Source organism: Macaca thibetana, chromosome 15 (genome assembly GCF_024542745.1).
Source record: "Macaca thibetana thibetana isolate TM-01 chromosome 15, ASM2454274v1, whole genome shotgun sequence".
Lineage (NCBI taxonomy): Eukaryota > Metazoa > Chordata > Mammalia > Primates > Cercopithecidae > Macaca > Macaca thibetana.
The window spans coordinates 18,576,011-18,594,288 of NC_065592.1; the positions used below are offsets into that span (position 1 = coordinate 18,576,011).

Consider the following 18,278-nt stretch of genomic DNA (forward strand, 5'->3'; position numbering starts at 1 on the left):
CGCGGATATGCAAAAGGAAGAAAACAGAAAATACTCAAAATCCCCCCTTATCAGATGACCACTTTTGTACTTTGGTATTGACTAAAAATACAACCGCAAGTGTTCATAAAGGCATTTAACAGAATCATAGAGTATACCATGTTTTGAGACTCACTTTTTTTACTCAAAAATATTGTATTGAGTTGGGATTCAAATTTAGTTCAGACTTTATCATTAACAACTATAATACATAGCCTCATTTATTCTTTTCTACAGTTAAACATGTATTACTTTTATAATCATACAGTGCTGTGTCAGTTGTTTTTTCAAGGCGTCTATTGTCATACCTGGCTTTTCAGCTTTTCCAGCTCAGCTCTCTTGGCTTGAAGGAGCGTCTCAGATTCTTTAAGGACTTGCAGGTGGTGATCCTCACTGCGTTCTGCCATCTCAACGTCTTTTTGCAGTTTCTGAAGCCTACAAAGCACCAGCAACACTAGAGCAGATCCTAAGGGACTCAGAACCCCAGAGCTGTCTTCCAGCACAAACCCCTTGTAGCCCTACAGGGGACTGACTTACTCTTCTGTCAGTTTTTCCTTCTTCTTGCTTAAACATTGGAAGTCTGAGTCTTCTGCTGCTACAATTTTGTTTATTTCTTTCAAGATTTCTTCTTGCTTGATTTTGTGCTGCTCCAAATCCTTTGCATCAGCCTGGAGTAATCTAAAGCACATTGCTTTATTCCCCCCAGGTCCTGTAGACTTACCATGCATTATTTATCATAAACCAATTATTATCCCCTTAGAAGCAAACTTTTCATTCATCTCAATGTGTTCTTCAACGGTTTAGGGAATCCACCTACCTTAGCTCCTGATGAGCTTTGACAAGGTTAATGGCAGTTTCCTGAGCTCTCCTTTCTAATTCCTCAGCATCTGACTCAGTTTGCAATAAACTTCTCTTGGCATCAGTGAACTTTTCGACAGCATTTTTTGTCTAGAAAAGAAACTGTCATTAAAAGCCATTCAGTTACAATACTCACTCACAGCTACTGGCCATGTAAACCAGTACATCTCTTTTGGAAAACAAGATGATACAGAAAGACATAAAAATGTCCATTCACTATAACTCTAATTCTTGGTAAATAATTCAGAAGCAAAGAACTACTACAGAAAAATGCTCATTGTATAATAATATAAGACCTGACAAATAATAGGCTAAGTGATAATGCATTAACAAAGTGGAATACTGTGTAGCCTTTAAAATGATCAGATGACAATGTAGCAACACAGAAGACAGTTAATACTATGTTGGCTGAGAAAAATAAAATGATGATAAGCACTGTGAGAGCAACTATGTAAAACTACACGTGTCAATAAAGACAGAAAGACTATATAAAAGTAGTCACTTGAAAGTAGTGGAACTAAAGACGCTTTTTATTTCAAATAATGTGTAATACTATTATATCATTTAAAATATTAAAATTATCTACCCAACTAAGTGGTAATGAAGTGATTTTACCAAGATACTCTCCACACAGAAATTCTTGCTGTACTCTATAGTCATTATCAAGTGAAGTAAAAATGCTTTGATCTGGTGATAATGTAATTATGGCTGACAAACACAAACATTAAATACTTTGCAAATGTTTAAAATCTTCCTATATAAGAGTTGGTAAAAACACAATTTTTTTTTTTTTTTTTTTTGAGATGGAGTCTCACTCAGTCACCCAGGCTGGAGTGCAGTGGCGTGATCTCGGTTCACACCATTCGCCTGCCTCAGCCTCCCAAGTAGCTGGGACTACAGGCGCCTGCCACCACGCTGGCTAATTTTTTGCATTTTTAGTAGAGACGGGGTTTCACCATGTTAGCCAGGATGGTCTTGATCTCCTGACCTCGTGATCCGCCTGCCTCGGCCTCCCAAAGTGCTGGGATTACAGGTGTGAGCCACTGTGCCCGGCCCACAATTTTTTTTTTAATCAACTTGGTTTCTTTTTCTGCCCAACATAAGATGCTTAAAACAATGACATCAAAAGTTCCAAAAATAGAGTGTGGTTTGCACTTGGTTGAGCAGTGACTCACCTTCAGCCAAAAAAAAAAAAAAACACAAAAAAACTGAAGTCTGCCATTGTACTAAAGCCAGAGGAGTCCGTATGTTAAATTTGTCTATTAAATATCTGCATGCATGCAAAAGGGTTGGCAAGCTCCCAGAGAGCTACATATTTCACCATACGTCTTTCCATTTCAGATAGCTTGTTTCTGTCAGTTTCATCAGCAAAGCACTGGACAAAACTCGCTAGGCATTCCAGAAAAGCCACCAAATAGTTTTTTGTCTCCTTCTATGTCAGGTTTTAACACGTCTGGCACACTCCTTACAAAACGCCACTACTTTCTTTCTCCTCCTCCTTACCAAGCTGCCTCCCTGAGTCATTTTGGGAGGATGAAGGTAAAATAACTTATCAGCTTTGGTTCACTTACTACCTCTGCCTACTACCGCTGCCATCAATTTTCTTTTGATGATTTTATATATATATATATACCTATATATAAATATATAACCAAAATATACCAAAATATATAATCAAAATATACCAGTGATATTTTGAAGATACATCAAAATAATATATCTTATTATATATTATTATACCAGTGATATTTTTTTCCTCTAGTTCTGCTCACATCTATTTTCTCTCACAGTAATCCAACATATGAAAACAGAAGGAACAGCTCATCTGAAAAGAAAAGGACTTTTTCCATTTTTAATTACTCACAGAATTTCTTTAATAAACAATTTAGTTCCCAGGTAATAGATTGCTTTTAATTTATATATATTCATGTTGAAATAGCAAAATAAAAATAATAGTTCCTGAGGTGTTTCATGTGGGTAAGGAACTCTTTTCATCCTGGAATTCTCATCCAATTAAAAGAGCCCTTGGTTATGTGACCCTGGGCCAGTAATGAGCCTCTCCGAGCTACCTCAGTAAACCAAGCTAACATCATCCTACAGGGCTGCCAGGAAAGTTAAACGAAACATTTACAAAATGGCCATGCGTAGCCATAGCAGTGGCTCAATAACAGGTAACTCCTTTTTCTCCCCAACTTCCCTCTGTGTTGTAGTCTAAAGAATATTATCGGGCCAGGCGCAGTGGCTCACACCTGTAACCCCAGAACTTTGGGAAGCCGAGGCAGGATCACAAGGTCAGGAGTTCAAAACCAGCCTGGCCAACATGGTGAAACCCCGTCTCTACTCAGGAGGCTGAGGCAGGAGAATCGCTTGAACCAGGGAGGTAGAGGTTGCAGTGAGCTGAGATTGCACCACTCCACTCCAGCCTAGGTGAGACACCATCTCAAAAAATAAAAGAATATTATCTCAGACCAAAAAATATTTTGTATCATTATCAACTTGAAGACCAAAGTAATACTTGTGAGGTCCATTGTAGTTTAATAAGAATATAAAGATTGACCTATTTTTAAAAACACAGCAGAATCCAAATAATTAGATATAAAAGACACACAGGATAAGGAGGTGGGGTGTGCAAGGAACTAAGTAACTTCAGGAATTTTAAATATGCTGTTTTATTTAATCCATGCTGAAAAGCCTACATATTCTTAGCCTGAATTTAAAGATAAGAAAAGCAAAGCTAGGGGACTTACATGACTTGTACAAATTCTCACATCTCCTTAACTAGCAGAGTCCAGCCTGGAACCTGGCTGTCTGACTTGGACAACTGTCCTCTTAGCACACACACTCTCTTTCTAATCCTTCATGCAGATAGTAAGCTGACTCACCCACACTGAGCTCACACCCCAAACCACAACAAGACATACCTTTTCTTTAGTGCACGAAAGTTCACTCTCAGCCTCTGCCAGGAGTCGGTCAGCTTCCCTGAGCTCTGAGCGACGTTTCAGAAGAGTCTTCTCAATGCACTCAATTTCATCTACAATATCTTCATGATGTTTGAGTGATTTTTCTATTTCTAGTTCAGTCATAAGACTCTCAACATTTCCATCAATGAAGTCCCTAAAAAATAATATACACACCCATTAAAATATTGTAAATGTAGACAATATAGGTACTTGTAGCCTAACTACTAAAAAGATCTACAATGATTTTCTAATTTTATATGAGAATAGATAAGAAAGACTGCTACATTTGATTCTGTTCAAGGTCTATGTTTACCATTTTATTAAACATGGAATTCTTATTGGCAATAAATGCATAATATGTAAAATGCATGACATGGAATTGTTTGCCCTTTTAAATATAACAACAAAGATTATTATGTTGTCATCTCTTGACCAAGAAAATGTTGATACTTCTATTCTCTTGAGGTACAAAAATAAAGCAAACCACTACCACAATATTCATCCATTCCCTCAAAACTATCCTTCAAGGGCAGTTTATAGGCTGCCCTGAAGACTACCTGATTTTGTGATTTATTCCATTCGGCTAAAGTAAAACTCTGGTGACAACATTTGACATATCAAAAACCGTGACACACAATTCAATATCTTAAGGCTAACATGACAAAATTATTTAAAAATTAGATTATCTATCACTGCATGACAGAAAAATATGAAAATAAATTCAACATTTAACAGATTCTTTCTCTTTAAATGAAGGCATACATATGATTTTTACTTTCTTCTTGGAACATTTTTGTGTTATCCAAACTTCCTAGAATAGTATTTATTACACTTTTACAACTATGAAAAGAAGTGGTGATCCTACCACCCTATCACCTCCCTCCAAAATACCTCAGAATAAAAAAATTCCACCCCCCAATGTGTATACCCACAAAAATAACAGATACAACCATCTGCCTAACCTTCAAACGTCTAGCCCCTATCTTTTAGGTGTGGCCCTTGCTTTCACTTGCCAAGACTGTTAGTCACATGTCTGCTGCTAGATGGCAGCAACCACGTCTTTCTTACTTGTGTCCTCTGCAGGCCTCCCTACCACCCTGGGGTCTGGGCCAGTCTGGGTTAAATGACAAAAACTGGGGAACTGTCATAATTCATGGACTTCTGCAACAGATAGGCTTTTGCATAATTAGCCCAATCAACAGATGCTGCATTCACTAAGTGATCCTATGACAGGTGATGGGACACAGAGATGGAGGTCCAGCTACTGCCTTCAAGGAGCTCCTGGGCTCCCCACAACATTGTGTGAACAGTGCTATGACCAAGGTTGCTAACCTTGAATTGTGGGCACCTGAGAAGAAATAGGCTTTTAATGAGGAAAAAAAAGAGAGGGGATCTCTGACCTTTATTTTGAAGACAGGTTGGAGTTAGGCAGGGGGGTCAGCAGGGAGAAGACAGTACAAGCAAAGGTGTAGAGGCAGGAGAAAACGTGGTGTTCAGGGAAACCACAGGAAAGCAGTGAGCCAGACCCAACACTGTGATAAAAGAAAAAGACAGGTAGGTTTCAGATGGAGAAGGGCCGTGTATATTCTGATGGGACTGAGAATCACACGGGAAAGTGGAACAGTCAGATTTGCAGTGTGTCAAGATACAGTGTAGACCAAGAGAGAAGACATGGAAGGCCACTGTGGAAACTATTACAATTGCTAGGATGAGAGTAATTAAAAGCTAGAGAAGGGGAGATGACAGAAAGGGACCAGTTTGAGAGCTCTCTGGATGCAGTCAGCAGGATTTAGAGACCAACTGGAAACATAGGAGAGTAACGGAAGAGAAAGAGTTGAGAACCCCTGCCATATTTTTAGCTAGGGTAACTGGAGAGGGGAAATGGTTATACCACTCTTCAAGAGGGACTACAAGAAGAACTGATTTGTATTATTGGCCAAAAGAACACAGAACTGTATTGCTCAATGTGGTACTCAATATGTGGCTATTAAATTAATTGAAATTAAATTTTGTTCCTCAGCTCCATCAGCCACATTTCAAGTGCTCAACAGCCACATTGAGCTTGTGGTTACTGTTTTGGACAGAAAATCAAGAACATTCCAAGATTACAGAAAGTTCTATTCTACAGCATTAATGAACTAGTATCGCATTTGTCTGAATTATAAAAAATATGTTAATTACTTTTGCTGTTGACGTTTCTGGACAGTTCTATGTAATTCTTCTACTTCACACTCTAAGCTTTTCTTCTCTTGCAAAAGATCATCAATATTATGATGCAGTTCTTCCATTTCTTTCTCAGACTGCCGCTTGGATGCTCTCATCCACCGTTCTTCCTGCTGCTTTGATTTTAAATGCTGCATTATGTCTTCCAATCTAGAAACTTCATTCTCCTGAATGAAGAAGGGGAAAAATGCAGAGCTGAAACATCACAGGATGCTTCCTCTCTTTCCTGCCAAAGCTGAAATTAACTGTGGTTAAAGTGGTATCAATGACCCAAAAAATGATGGTAGATTCTAAGGCTTTGGTATAAAAAGTTAAATGTCACGGATGAAATTGATGGACAAATAGAACCTTTAATTTTTCAAACAGTCCGACTATGATTGAGAAACATTCGCCAAGCCTCTTGTGGATAACCTCTGCCTCCAAAGAGTTCGGTGTCTAGCACAGAAGACTTTCTAGACAGAAGTCTCTCCCTCCTCTGGACAAATGGGAGAAACGTTTTCTGAGAAGCCTGCCCAGAGGAAGAGGTGTTTTGCCTGGGTTTTGAAGAATGAATGAAAGAGGAAAGACCTAGGCTGAAGAAGTAACATATGCAAACGTAGGGAAGCATAAAAGTGTACCTGAGAAACTATATAAACGGCCGGGTAAGCTTGGAGAGTAAAAGAACCAGTTTAAGAGATTATCAATAAATGCTGAATAGAAAGAAATTGTTACAAATTACAATGTGCAAGAAAAAACTTTAAGAGAATATGAGTGACTACTATAGTTAAAACTTGTAAATGCACACAGACCCTCTAAAACTAGTCTGACTTATTACAATGGTACTGGTGGACTTGATATGTGTCCTAGTTTATCTTCCACTCAATCTGCCAAGAGAGTAAGGAAAAAACAAAGGCTCCAGGTGTTCTGAGTCTGAAGGAGGAGCTTAGATTGCATTTTATTTCTCTAGAACCAAAAAATCAGAAAGTAATCTAATGAGGCTGGGCGCAGTGGCTCATGCCTGTAATCCCAGCACTTTGGGAGGTCGAGGCAGGCGATGACTCAAGGTCAGGAGTTCGAGACCAGCCTGGCCAACATGGTGAAACCCCGTCTCAGCTAAAAATATAAAAATTAGCCAGGCATGGTGGTGGGTGCCTCTAATCCCAGTTACTTGGGAGGCTGAGGCAGGAGAATCGCTTGAACCCAAGAGGCGGAAGTTGCAGTGAGCCAAGATTGTGCCGCTGCACTCCAGCCTGGGTGACAGAGAGAAAGTCTGTCTCAAAAAAAAAAAAGAAAAAAGAAAAAGGAAGTAATCTAGTGATTAGGAAATAATTATTTCTTAGAATCTAGCCTAAGAATAAGAGATACAGTAAGAATTTAGGTCAGCTACAGTACCTACAAATATAGAAATGTTGTACAGTCATTAAAATACTGTTTAAAGACATTTATAAAACCATGGGCAAATGCTTATAACATTAAGTAGGAAAAACAGAATACAAAATATTATGTACAATAAAATATAAACTATGAAAATAAATAATAAATCCCACCACCTAGAGATAATCCCCACCAAAACCTTATCCCCACCAAAATATAAACTATGAAAATAAAAAATAAATAAATCCTACTACCTAGAGATAATCCCCACCAAAACCTTATTGTATGCTGTCCATACCTGTGTGCATACACGTGCACATACATGTATGTGTATACACTCATATTATACATATGTGTATGTGTACAAGTACAGGCACTAGGAAGTGAATATATACATACACATTAATATAACACCTGTCAATAGAAAAATATATAAGCTTTGTAAAAATGGTAAACTTCTGGACTGAAAACATTTATTAAATGGCTAACCCAGGTTTGTAGATTGGCCTGAGACCCTAACTCCTGTACATGGTATTTTTGTTTTTTTGGTTTTTGTTTTTTGCTGTTACCGGGGCTGGCCTTGAATTCCTGGGCTCAAGCAAACCTCTTGTCTCAGTCTCCTGAGTAGCTCAGACTATAAGCACACGCCATTGCTTTTAGAAGAGAAATTTTAGTAAGAGAATGCTTGCACAGTTCTAAACATCAGCCTTACAAACACACCTTTGCCATATAATCCAGTCATAAACAGGTCAACTCATTAAGTATATACCCTTATCAGTCACCCATGGAAGCAGTGTGGAAAGAGAGTTGTATGTCTTTCCACTTACTAAGTTATGGTGTTCAGGGACGTTGCAATGCAGCACACCCATAGGGATGAAGGGGATTGAGAAGTTGCGGGGTGGAGGCCCATACACCATGGGGGCCCCAGCAGGAGGTGGGCCATAAACAACAGTGCCAGGGGTGAGAGGTCGGCTATTGTTTGGCAAGGGAGGAGGTGGTGCATACAGGGCCATGCCCTGGGGCACAGGAGAACCATCAGGAAGCACAGTATACATCATGTATCCAGGAGGAGGCACAAATGGGGGTTCTTCTTGGTTATCCAGCTCACTCTCTTCCTGACTATCTCCTCCACTGTCTGCATCTTGAAAGAAACAAACAGAAGAGTTTATTAAACAAAAGAGTGTTTTACCCCCATGGTTTACCAGGTAAACAAATTTAGTAGAAAACAGCAGCATTTAAGCCAAGATACTGGAGATGTGAGAATAAAACTGAAAAAAAGGTCAAAACTACTTTTGAAAAGCAGCTCAAAACATGGATTCAAAGTATTTTCTATGGCTGACACTTGAGTTTTTCTTATGTTTATCTGTTGGTTTGTTTCTGCATTCATTAATTTATTCATTAATTTATTAAGTGACCATCTGGGTATCTAATTCATGCTACATACAAGATCTCACAGCACTCAGTGTTTACCACTGTCATGACATTTAACACTCTCCAATGTGATAGCTTACAAACTTATCTGCCCTAAAACCAGAAAATATGTTTGCTGATCACTGACAACAGAGAACCTAGAACACAGGCACACAATAAACACTCAATAAACACTTCCTGGCCACATGCGTGGCTCATGCCTGTAATCCCAGCACTTTGGGAGGCCGAGGCAGGTGGATCACTTGAGGTCAGGAGTTGGAGACCAGTCTGTCTAATATGGTGAAACCCCCATCTCTACTAAAAATACAAAAATTAGCCAGGCATGGTGGTGCACGCCTGTAATCCCAGCTACTCGGGAGGCTGAAGCAGGAGAGAGAATCACTTGAACCCGGGAGGCAGAGGTTGCAGTGAGCCAAGATGGTGCCACTGCACTCTAGCCCGGTGACAGAGCGCGACTCCATCTCAAAAAAAAAAAAGTTTCTGAATGAACAAATTCTCAGAAGGTCATATTCACATTTTACAGATTAACAGTTTCAGAAGCTAAATAATTAGCCGAAGACCACACAGCTAATAAGTGAAAAAGATTTACTCAGGTCTGACTCTTCCCCCAGAGCTTTGGAAGACAGATCCATAACACTTCATTTTAGGAAGGTGAGATTAATGCCATGAGGCACAGACACAAGACACCATGCTCCAGTACAGTCAAAGAGGCTGCTTAGTCAGCCTGGGTGAAGCAGGGTGGAAGAAAGCTCCATTTAGGAGCATTGTTTGAGGACCTAGGTCTTGCTGAAGGATAAGTAGGCAGCAGCATGGGAGGGGAAGGAGGAAGGACATTCCAGACAGGGTTTAAAATGACGACAAGAGGTCACTGGCCAAGACCAGATCACAGAAGACCTTATGGAGCTAGCTAAGGAGTCTGGACTGTGACTTAGGGATTTCAGGGAATCAATAAAAGGTTATTAAACAGGCAAGAGAAATGCAACTTTCCTATGTGATTTGGCTTACCTCTATTTGGAAACAATTTATGTAACCCACTCCTGATGGGAGAATAAACCCAGTATCCTGAGGCAGGGGGAGGTCCACTGCCTTCCTTCCCATCCTGCTGCCCAGGGCATGGTTTTCTAACAGGAGTTGAGGCTGTGTACTTAAGGCCAACACCAGAGTCCTTGGTGGCCTGGGAACTATGGCTGGAAACCTAAAACAAATGACAGCAAAGCACACTATCTATTACAAACGGAAAGGCTGATTTTAAGAAATGTCAAAGTCTAGAGCAAAGTTGAGATGTAGCAAGGTTGAGAAAGAACTTGGTTTCTTTTCATTATCCTTATTTTTCACAGAAGTGAGGTGATTACACAGTCACATAAACTGCAGTTCCATACACAATTCAGTTTATTAACATCCCTCTGGACTTGATCGACATGGCAGTGTCAGGGAAGCCATGCAGAAAGGAGGGCTGTGTGGGTAATGGCTGGGGTCACATCAGACTGGTCTGTGAAAGTGAAGGGCTCAAAGTGTGGTGAAAGCAACCAAATTAATGTCTATTTATCCTTTCAAAAGCCATTTTAAAACACCCATCTCCTATCCTCTCTTTTGGTACAATTTTCTAGAAATCACAAGTCCTTGGTCATACCAAAATGGAAAAAGCATGTTATCTGGCAGTTTGACTGGGTTAATTTTATGCAGCAACTCCCCAAGGGACAGAAATGAAAGCAAGTTCTCCATAGTGATCAGACTCCCGTCTCCCGTGTCAGCCTCTGTTCTCTCTGTAGTAATTTTTCCTAGTGGTTTTTTGTTTTGTTTTGTTTTTAACCTCATCCTTAATGGCCCAGCAACTGAGGCAAAGGAAACCCGTGAACTTCGAAGAAATCTGGGGACACCAGTCTTCTGTTGTCCTGGGAGCTTGGCATGGCTTTAAAGCTCTACTCTGCTACCCTCTTTCTCCTTCCCAGTCTGTAGGTACATCCTCTAAACCTTCACCCAGCTCAGGCTTATATGTTTTGCTCTAATTTATACTGCTTCCACCTCCAACTCTGGTTGTACCAAGGAGTTGGCTTCCTTTAGGATTGCTGGGAGAATCTAAGATTCTGCTCTTCAGGGGTCTGGTTAAGTCTACACAGCCCTGGGATCCTAGTGTGTCTGAGCTGCTTCTCCCTGACTATTGCTCATCGGCTGATTCTAGCAGGATGGCACTAGGCCCCCCTCTGCTTTGGATGAATATAGCCTACAGTCTTCTCCTCACTTCCCACATTCAGGCCCCAGTCTTCTTCTCACTTCCCACATTCAGGTCCCAGGCTCTGACCGTTTCTCTTTAACATCTTTTAATCTCATCTCCTCTTTCCCAGATCCACTGATCTAGCTCTGGCTTCTACTCTTTACCTCAATCAGTTCAAAGAGCCCCACGGAAAGCTCACCCTACCACAAGTATAGTCTCTGTACTAGCCAGAATATTATTCCTAAACTACAGCTCTGATCATTTTAGTATACAACCCATTTCCCATGGCCTATATAATTAAGTGTAAGAGATTCTAAGGCCCTTTTAAAAAAGCATGACCTCAGGCCGGGCACGGTGATGGCTCATGCCTGTAATCCCAGCACTTTGGGAGGCCGAGGTGGGCAAATCACCTGAGGTCAGGAGTTTGAGACCAGCCTGGCCAACATGGCAAAACCCTGTCTCTACTAAAAATGTAAAAATTAGCCAGGCATGGTGGCGCGTGCCTATAATCCCAGCTATTCAGGAGGCTAACACAGGAGAATTGCTTGAACCCAGGAGGCGGAGGCTGCAGGGAGCCGAGATCACACCACTGCACTCCAGCCTGGGGGACACAGCAAGACTCCACCTCAAAAAAAAAAAAAAAAAAAAAAAAAAAAAAAAAAAAAAGGCATGACCCCAATCTACTTTTCAGCCTCATCTGACACTGCTCCTACAAATCCTCTAGTCCCACAAAGCTACTTGTCTTTGCTAAGCCAATAACTCTCCTCTTCCACACAAGCTGTTTCCTCCCTCCTAAAAGTCCATTGCTCACTGCTTGTTAAGTGCTGACTCCACACCACTGCTTGAGAAGCATTCCTTCCTGAACTTCCCATCAGATGAATCCTTAACATCTCTCTGCAACTAGAGAATACAGGTCAGGTCTGTTGTCACCATTTTGCAATTATGCTGGCATGGCCAATGAGATCTTTGAGAGCAGGGGCTTTACCATTCAATGTGATGCCTCACCACTGCCTACCACTTGGCCTAGGCTTCAGTAAGCACTGAATGAATGTTTGTTAAAAGGACATGAAATCCAGGTGCCTTTTTTTCTGTCGGAGGTTCTGCACAATTCTATGCCCATTTCAGCAGGCTCTCTGGGCTCAAATCACCTTTTCCCCTTATAGTATCTTCATTCAAGGACCTTAACACATACCACCTGAGTATGAACAGCCAACTGTCACCTTCCCCAAGAAAGCCCTATTTTCACCTCAAATATTAAAAACACTACAGAACCTCAATGCACGGCTTAGCATCGAAATGTCATTTTTGGTACCTGCTCATAAATTTGGGGAAGGGGACAATGTCACAATTTCTTCAAGAAAATTCAGTATACATTCCCAACACCACAGAATTCCTACTTTTGATGATGGTGGTGGTGGCATAAAGTACCAATAGCCTCGTCTTTTGAAAGGATCTGCCATGCTGCTGATGTAATCATTCTGATAAGAAACTTCACGTCGAAGTTCAGCAATTTCTTCTAAAACATTTTCAAAGCCTCCTTTGCTGTCTGTAAAGAAAAGTCATTCTATGAAATTGATATGAAATCATTTACTTCCTTTCTTTTTCAAAATATAAAAGAGATTCCATGAGAGCCAATTAATTTTATCAGTTCCTCAAAGCTGACTTTCAGTCTGCCCTTTGGTAAATAAAAAAAAAAAAGCAAATAAACTGATTTGTAAACATTATTTCTTTTGAAATTACAAATACAAAGCTCTCTTTTTTTTTATTTTGAGACAGAGTCTTACTCTGTCATCCAGTCTGGAGTGCAGTGGCCCAATCTTGGCTCACTGCAACCTCCACCTCCCAGGTTCAGGTGATTCTCCTGCCTCAGCTTCCTGAGTAGCTAGGTTTACAGGTGCCCACCTCCACGCCTGGCTAATATTTGTATTTTTTAGTAGAGACAGGGTTTCACCATGTTGGCCAGGATGGTCTCGAACTCCTGACCTCAAGCAATCCACCCGCCATGGCCTCCCAAAGTGCTAGGATTATAGGCGTGAGCCACTGCGCCCGGCCACAAATACGAAACTCCTGTCTTGGCACCCAAGTCCCCCAGTAACACACTTACAGAAAATACTTTTAAAATTATCTGATTTTACTTATTAAGCTAATTACCACAGCTCTCTAAATCAAGCATGGAATTGATTTGTAACAGTTAAAGGTAAAAAACAAACAAGATGATTTAATTTTACAACTACAAAACCACTGCCAAAAATCAAAGCCCAATCCTTTACCAGTTCCGGTGAGGTCTAGTACATTCTGCAGCCTTGCAATCTCTATCCTTTGTCGTTCCATTGTCTCTTTCAGTTTCTCAATTTCTAGGACCTGTGAGTTTGATCCAGTACCTACACCTGTTTTCTCCATCTCAAGTCGAAACTATTTTAAAAAAATCACACAAAGTTGCCAATGAATTCATTCTTTCCCAAACACATTTATCCTTTCAACTTGATTATGATTCTATATTTATTTACACTTTCCCAGTGAGGAAACTGCATTACTTGGAAACTGCACCAAGCCTGGCACACAGTAGAGGATAAAGTACTGATTAACTATTGACTGCACTTCAGACTTCTTTGAGACATCACCTACAGTAATTTTGTCTTTTAGGAACTGATAAGAATCTGATAAAGGGGAGGTCTCTGGGTACCAACACTGACCTGCTTCTCCTTCTGCCTGAGGAGATTCTGCAGGAGTTCAATCTCAGCTTCTGCTCGGGTCAGATCCCTGGCTGCTTGTGCTGCCTTTCTGCTGAACCTCTCTGCTTCCTGCAACTCCTACTGGGACAGAGATATGAGAAAGGCACCACTGCTATCACAGGTTGTTTTCTTCATTTCTTCCTCTTGGATTGATTCCTCTGCTTTCATCACATTGCCTACCAGGCTGTTCATAAAAATGGACACCCAAGCCCCACCTTCTCCTGTGTTGTTCCCATTGTTGGGCAGCCTGCCCAGCCCCCAACCCCAAGGTGCGACATCAGAAAGAACAAAGGCTAACTTTTTTACTTTTGTACTTTTACTACAGTCTTCCATGATTATGTCTCTCTGGGCTCTCATCATTAGATATTTTTGTCTCCTATGATCTGCTATCTTATTAGCATTTGCATCCTATAAAGCATGGTAACAGCCATTAGCTCAGTAAGGAGTCATACTATGAAGTAACATTTTCACATAACTGCACAAGATGAAAAAATTGAGATTCAGAGGGATTATATGACAATCCTTCAAGAACCCTTGTCCAGGTAGATATTGACAGCTACCTCCCTAAGCAGATCCTTACACGTAAAGGTAGGGATAGTATGTTTATTTGATGATTCCTTTCAGGGCTCAGTAGAATGCAGGATCCATGGCAGCACAAAATAAATTATTGGGGGTTGTTATGGGGGGAATATAATCTGTAGGTCTTAAGAAAAACAGACAACTTTACAGTGGTTTGTAAAATAACCAATGTTTATAACAAGATCAATAATACAAGTTGCCATGTTTTTTGACAGCAGCATCATTGATGGAAACCTGTTCTGTACATGTGAACTCACCTCTGCTCGCTCCTGGTTAATTTTCATAACAGTTCCATGAAGGGATTTCAGCTGGTCTTTGGCAATGGTGAGCTCAGCTGTGGCTAGCTTATCAGAGGTGGCCACAGCTTTCTTCAGTTTTTTCAGTTCTTTATCTAAACCAAAAAATTGCTCCTGAGATTTGGCATCTTCAAGTTTCTTCTAAAATAAAAGAAACATTAATTAAACAGATAAATTATTTGGCAGGAATGAATTCAGATGTAAGCTCCAGGAGGGTAGGGACTCTGTTCACTGCTGCCTAGAACAATACTTGATACACAGGAGGTACTCCACATATATCCACTGAATAAATAATAGATCTCAAAACTGTGAGAAACTTGAACTAGGTCTTCTTGGTCAAGAATCTTAGTGGTCATAACTTCTTCCATTTACTGGAAAAACATTTCCTGGCACTACCACCAAGGCATGGATGAACCTGCCTTTGAAATCAGGCCCTGGGCATAGGGTGTTAGTAAAGGAATTTGGCATTTTTGAGCAACTGAAAGGAGAAGCACAGTGAGAAAAGGAGAGATCTAAATAGAGGCAAATCACATAGGCCTCATAGGCTTAAGAATTTTGGCCTTAATCCTAAGAACAAAGGAAGCTACTGGAGGGGAGACTGATTATAGCCACTTGACATTTTAGAAAGAGCATCTTGGCAGCTCTGGAGAGCAGGGTCATGAGCAGAAGTGACAGATCGATCAGACAGCCACAGCAGTCATCCAGAAGAGAGATGATGACAGCACAAGTGTCTAGCATCAGAGAAGGAAAAAGGTCATATATTCCAGATATATTTTAGAGATGGATTCAACAGGACTTGGAAACTGATGGCTTCTCAGTGAAGGATAAAGCAAGTCATTCACTGAGGCTGGGAGAAAGCAGACGGCAGGTGAGAGGATGAGAAGGTGTGAAACAGTGAGGCATGGGAGAGGAAGATCACCACAGGAAAGGGTCATATTGTCCATTTGAGATTGGTAACTATAAGTTTTTAATGACACCACTATACTGGATGGGTGACTTTTTTCTCCAGGAACACCCAGTGTAAGTGCAGGCCCAAAGAAAGCAGAGAGCTTCAGTTTTGTCAGTGAAATAAAACAGTAGAAAAGGACAAGGGACTTAAGGATATTTGTAGAGGAAAAAAAAAAAGTTATAGCTGGTAGACCACAAAATTTAAGTTGGACAAGTAAGAAAGTAAAGACAAGGGCTTAACAGATAGCAAAGGTCGGGGTTAGGCTATTGAACTGGAAGCTCAATAAGGTTGAGAAATTTTTAGTGTGTGGATGCCAGCAAGATAAGTGGTTATGATCAGAGCAAGACTCTTCAGTTTGTGATTTCAGAGGTGGGTGCAATTTTTAAACTTGACAAAGTCCAGAATGTGACAATGGGAGTAGATGGTTGAGGTGGAATGGAGAAAAGCCATCAAAGAGAGGCAGGGGTATTAGAAAGGATGATGAGGAGTTTAAAAGTAACTTTCCATGGATGTGTCCAATTGGACAAGAGGTTTCAAAGGAGTCAAACTCCTCCCAATATCATTTGTTAAGTACCACCTAATTAACTCGAAAGTCACTCCTTACATTCTCAATTCTCTTGTTTCCATCTACCATGACACCTGGTCTTAGGCTCTTGATTCAATGACATGCATCCAGGTCCCACCCAGGTCAGGTTCAGCACTGTGCCAGCAATGTAGCCAGAGGTGACTACAGATCGCACCCGTCTCAGCTGACCTAGCTGCCAGGGGGCAGAACACTGCCAGTGGGCAGAGCACTGCCAGCAGGCACTTATGTGTCTCATTTTCCAAGCCTTCCCTACCTTTTTCTCTAACTCTCGGAGTTGGGCCAGAATTCTCTCCTTCTCTTCATCAGCTTCCTGAAGTTGGAGATCTGTAAGGCCTTGGATTTCCTCCATACTTTTTAGATTTTCTTGCAAATAGTGAATTTCATTCTCCAGTTGCTGGATTCTCGCTTCATGTTGTCTCTTATCAAAATTAATCTGTGAAGAAATAAGATTTCAAGAATGATTTTTAGGCAAAATATGTTTTAAGAAAAATTAAAACTTTTTATGAATTATCACCCATTTTACTATAGGCTGTAACTTAATTATTTACTAATGAGTTGTCAGGAATGGTTTTATCTTGAACGATCTCTAGGAGTCATTTGAATGTTTGCCTCTTCATTAAAATCATCACATCAAAAAATACCAGATTCTGGCAACACACCATACTCTAGGAATGTGGCATTATTTACCTGCCTATTATAAAATAACTTGCCTTTGCTTCCAAATCAAGGAAAACACAATGTCACAAACAAGCCTGACTTTGACATAATAACCACATTCAGGGTTGAGTTTTAGTCACACCCAGCTTGACTTGTTATAAATGAAAATAACAACAATTCTGTTGTATTTACATGACAAAGGAAGCATTGTAATTTGCTGGAAAACATTAATATTTGCCAAACACTTCCCTCCAGGTGCCTCTTGTCCTTTTCTTACTCTTGCTTCCAGGGCTCTCTCACAGGCCTGCCTGAACTCTTCTTGTCCAGTTGCCAGTTTCTCTTGCTGCAGAGCCATTTCTTCTTGGAGTTTTCTTTCTCTAACTTGTGCTTCATCTCTTTCCCACTGGGAGTGTGCAAGAATTTCACTGAATTGTTTCTGTAAATCAGCAAGACTTTTCCCTAAGACATCTGAAGGACTATGGATGCTAGCGAGGAGGAAAAATGGTATAAATGTGACATTTAATTTTTGATGCAAACATGCTATTAACATTAGCTCGAGTAAAAAGATGTGTGGAGGGACTGGTGTCAATCTATAGCAATTTACTGACCATCTCCTAAGTGCAAATTATTGTTTTATCAAATGACTGCCACCACTCTGAAACCATAGGCTCACATGAGGCTAACAATATTTGCTCCAAAAATAAATGTCCATTTCATATATTTGAAATAATTATGTTTTCTTTTGATGTTTCTTCTCTATTTAAAATGTATAATGTGACTCTACTTCCTGACCATATATAATTAACTTTCAAGAAAAGAAACTCTTAAATACCAAAAATTACCCTTAAATACCAAAAAAAAAAAAGATCCAAAATGTAAAAACTATCAGTGGCAGACAATTAAAATTAAATAATCTTCTGTCTCAGTCATGAAAACATTATACGGAGAACCTTACAAAAGAAATTTGCCATTAACAGAACTTAGAAAGGTGAGTTTATCATTGAACCTCACACTCACAACTCCCAAGTTGTGAGGCCCACTCTAGTCTTGGAGGTCTTGCTTTTTCCTTACTTCATTTCCCCAGCTCCTAATTTCAGTTTTCTTCTTAGCTCATCCACACGAGCTGCCACTTCTTCTGGACGAACCAAACCATCAACCACATGGTTAAGGTGATTCTGGAAATCTTTAAGTTGCTGTTTTAACAGATTATTGTCATCCTATGGAGGGGGATGAAATAGGGATTATCTATTACATGACAGCATATTTTCACTACTAACGAACTAACAAACATATCTAGACCACAGAACTAAATTCAGACAATGCCTCTTTCAAGTAAAAAGAAATTCCTAAAATTTCCCTATGAGTACTCTACTTCAAACTCAGTGTAACAATGTTAACTGAAATGAAGAATTTAGAATGCAATT

At 40.1% G+C, this 18,278-nt stretch overlaps 1 protein-coding gene across 11 annotated transcripts in view; it reads right to left on the minus strand.

Moving 5' to 3' along the window:
* Positions 1 to 18,278, minus strand: part of CNTRL (centriolin) — a 96,712-nt gene that overhangs the window by 18,704 nt on the left and 59,730 nt on the right. For 10 of the 11 annotated variants that reach the window (XM_050761908.1, XM_050761910.1, XM_050761913.1 and 7 more), the window contains 14 exons: positions 17,926 to 18,071; positions 17,132 to 17,339; positions 16,451 to 16,630; positions 14,624 to 14,803; positions 13,749 to 13,865; positions 13,326 to 13,467; positions 12,453 to 12,601; positions 9,849 to 10,038; positions 8,240 to 8,553; positions 6,018 to 6,226; positions 3,798 to 3,990; positions 836 to 966; positions 556 to 696; positions 327 to 453 (listed from right to left, as the gene is read on the minus strand). In XM_050761908.1, coding sequence (XP_050617865.1) covers positions 327 to 453; positions 556 to 696; positions 836 to 966; positions 3,798 to 3,990; positions 6,018 to 6,226; positions 8,240 to 8,553; positions 9,849 to 10,038; positions 12,453 to 12,601; positions 13,326 to 13,467; positions 13,749 to 13,865; positions 14,624 to 14,803; positions 16,451 to 16,630; positions 17,132 to 17,339; positions 17,926 to 18,071 — 2,427 coding nt within the window. Of the gene's footprint in view, positions 1 to 326; positions 454 to 555; positions 697 to 835; positions 979 to 3,797; positions 3,991 to 6,017; positions 6,227 to 8,239; positions 8,554 to 9,848; positions 10,039 to 12,452; positions 12,602 to 13,325; positions 13,468 to 13,748; positions 13,866 to 14,623; positions 14,804 to 16,450; positions 16,631 to 17,131; positions 17,340 to 17,925; positions 18,072 to 18,278 lie in introns of those variants that run through there. The other variant, XM_050761917.1, reaches the window with a different exon arrangement.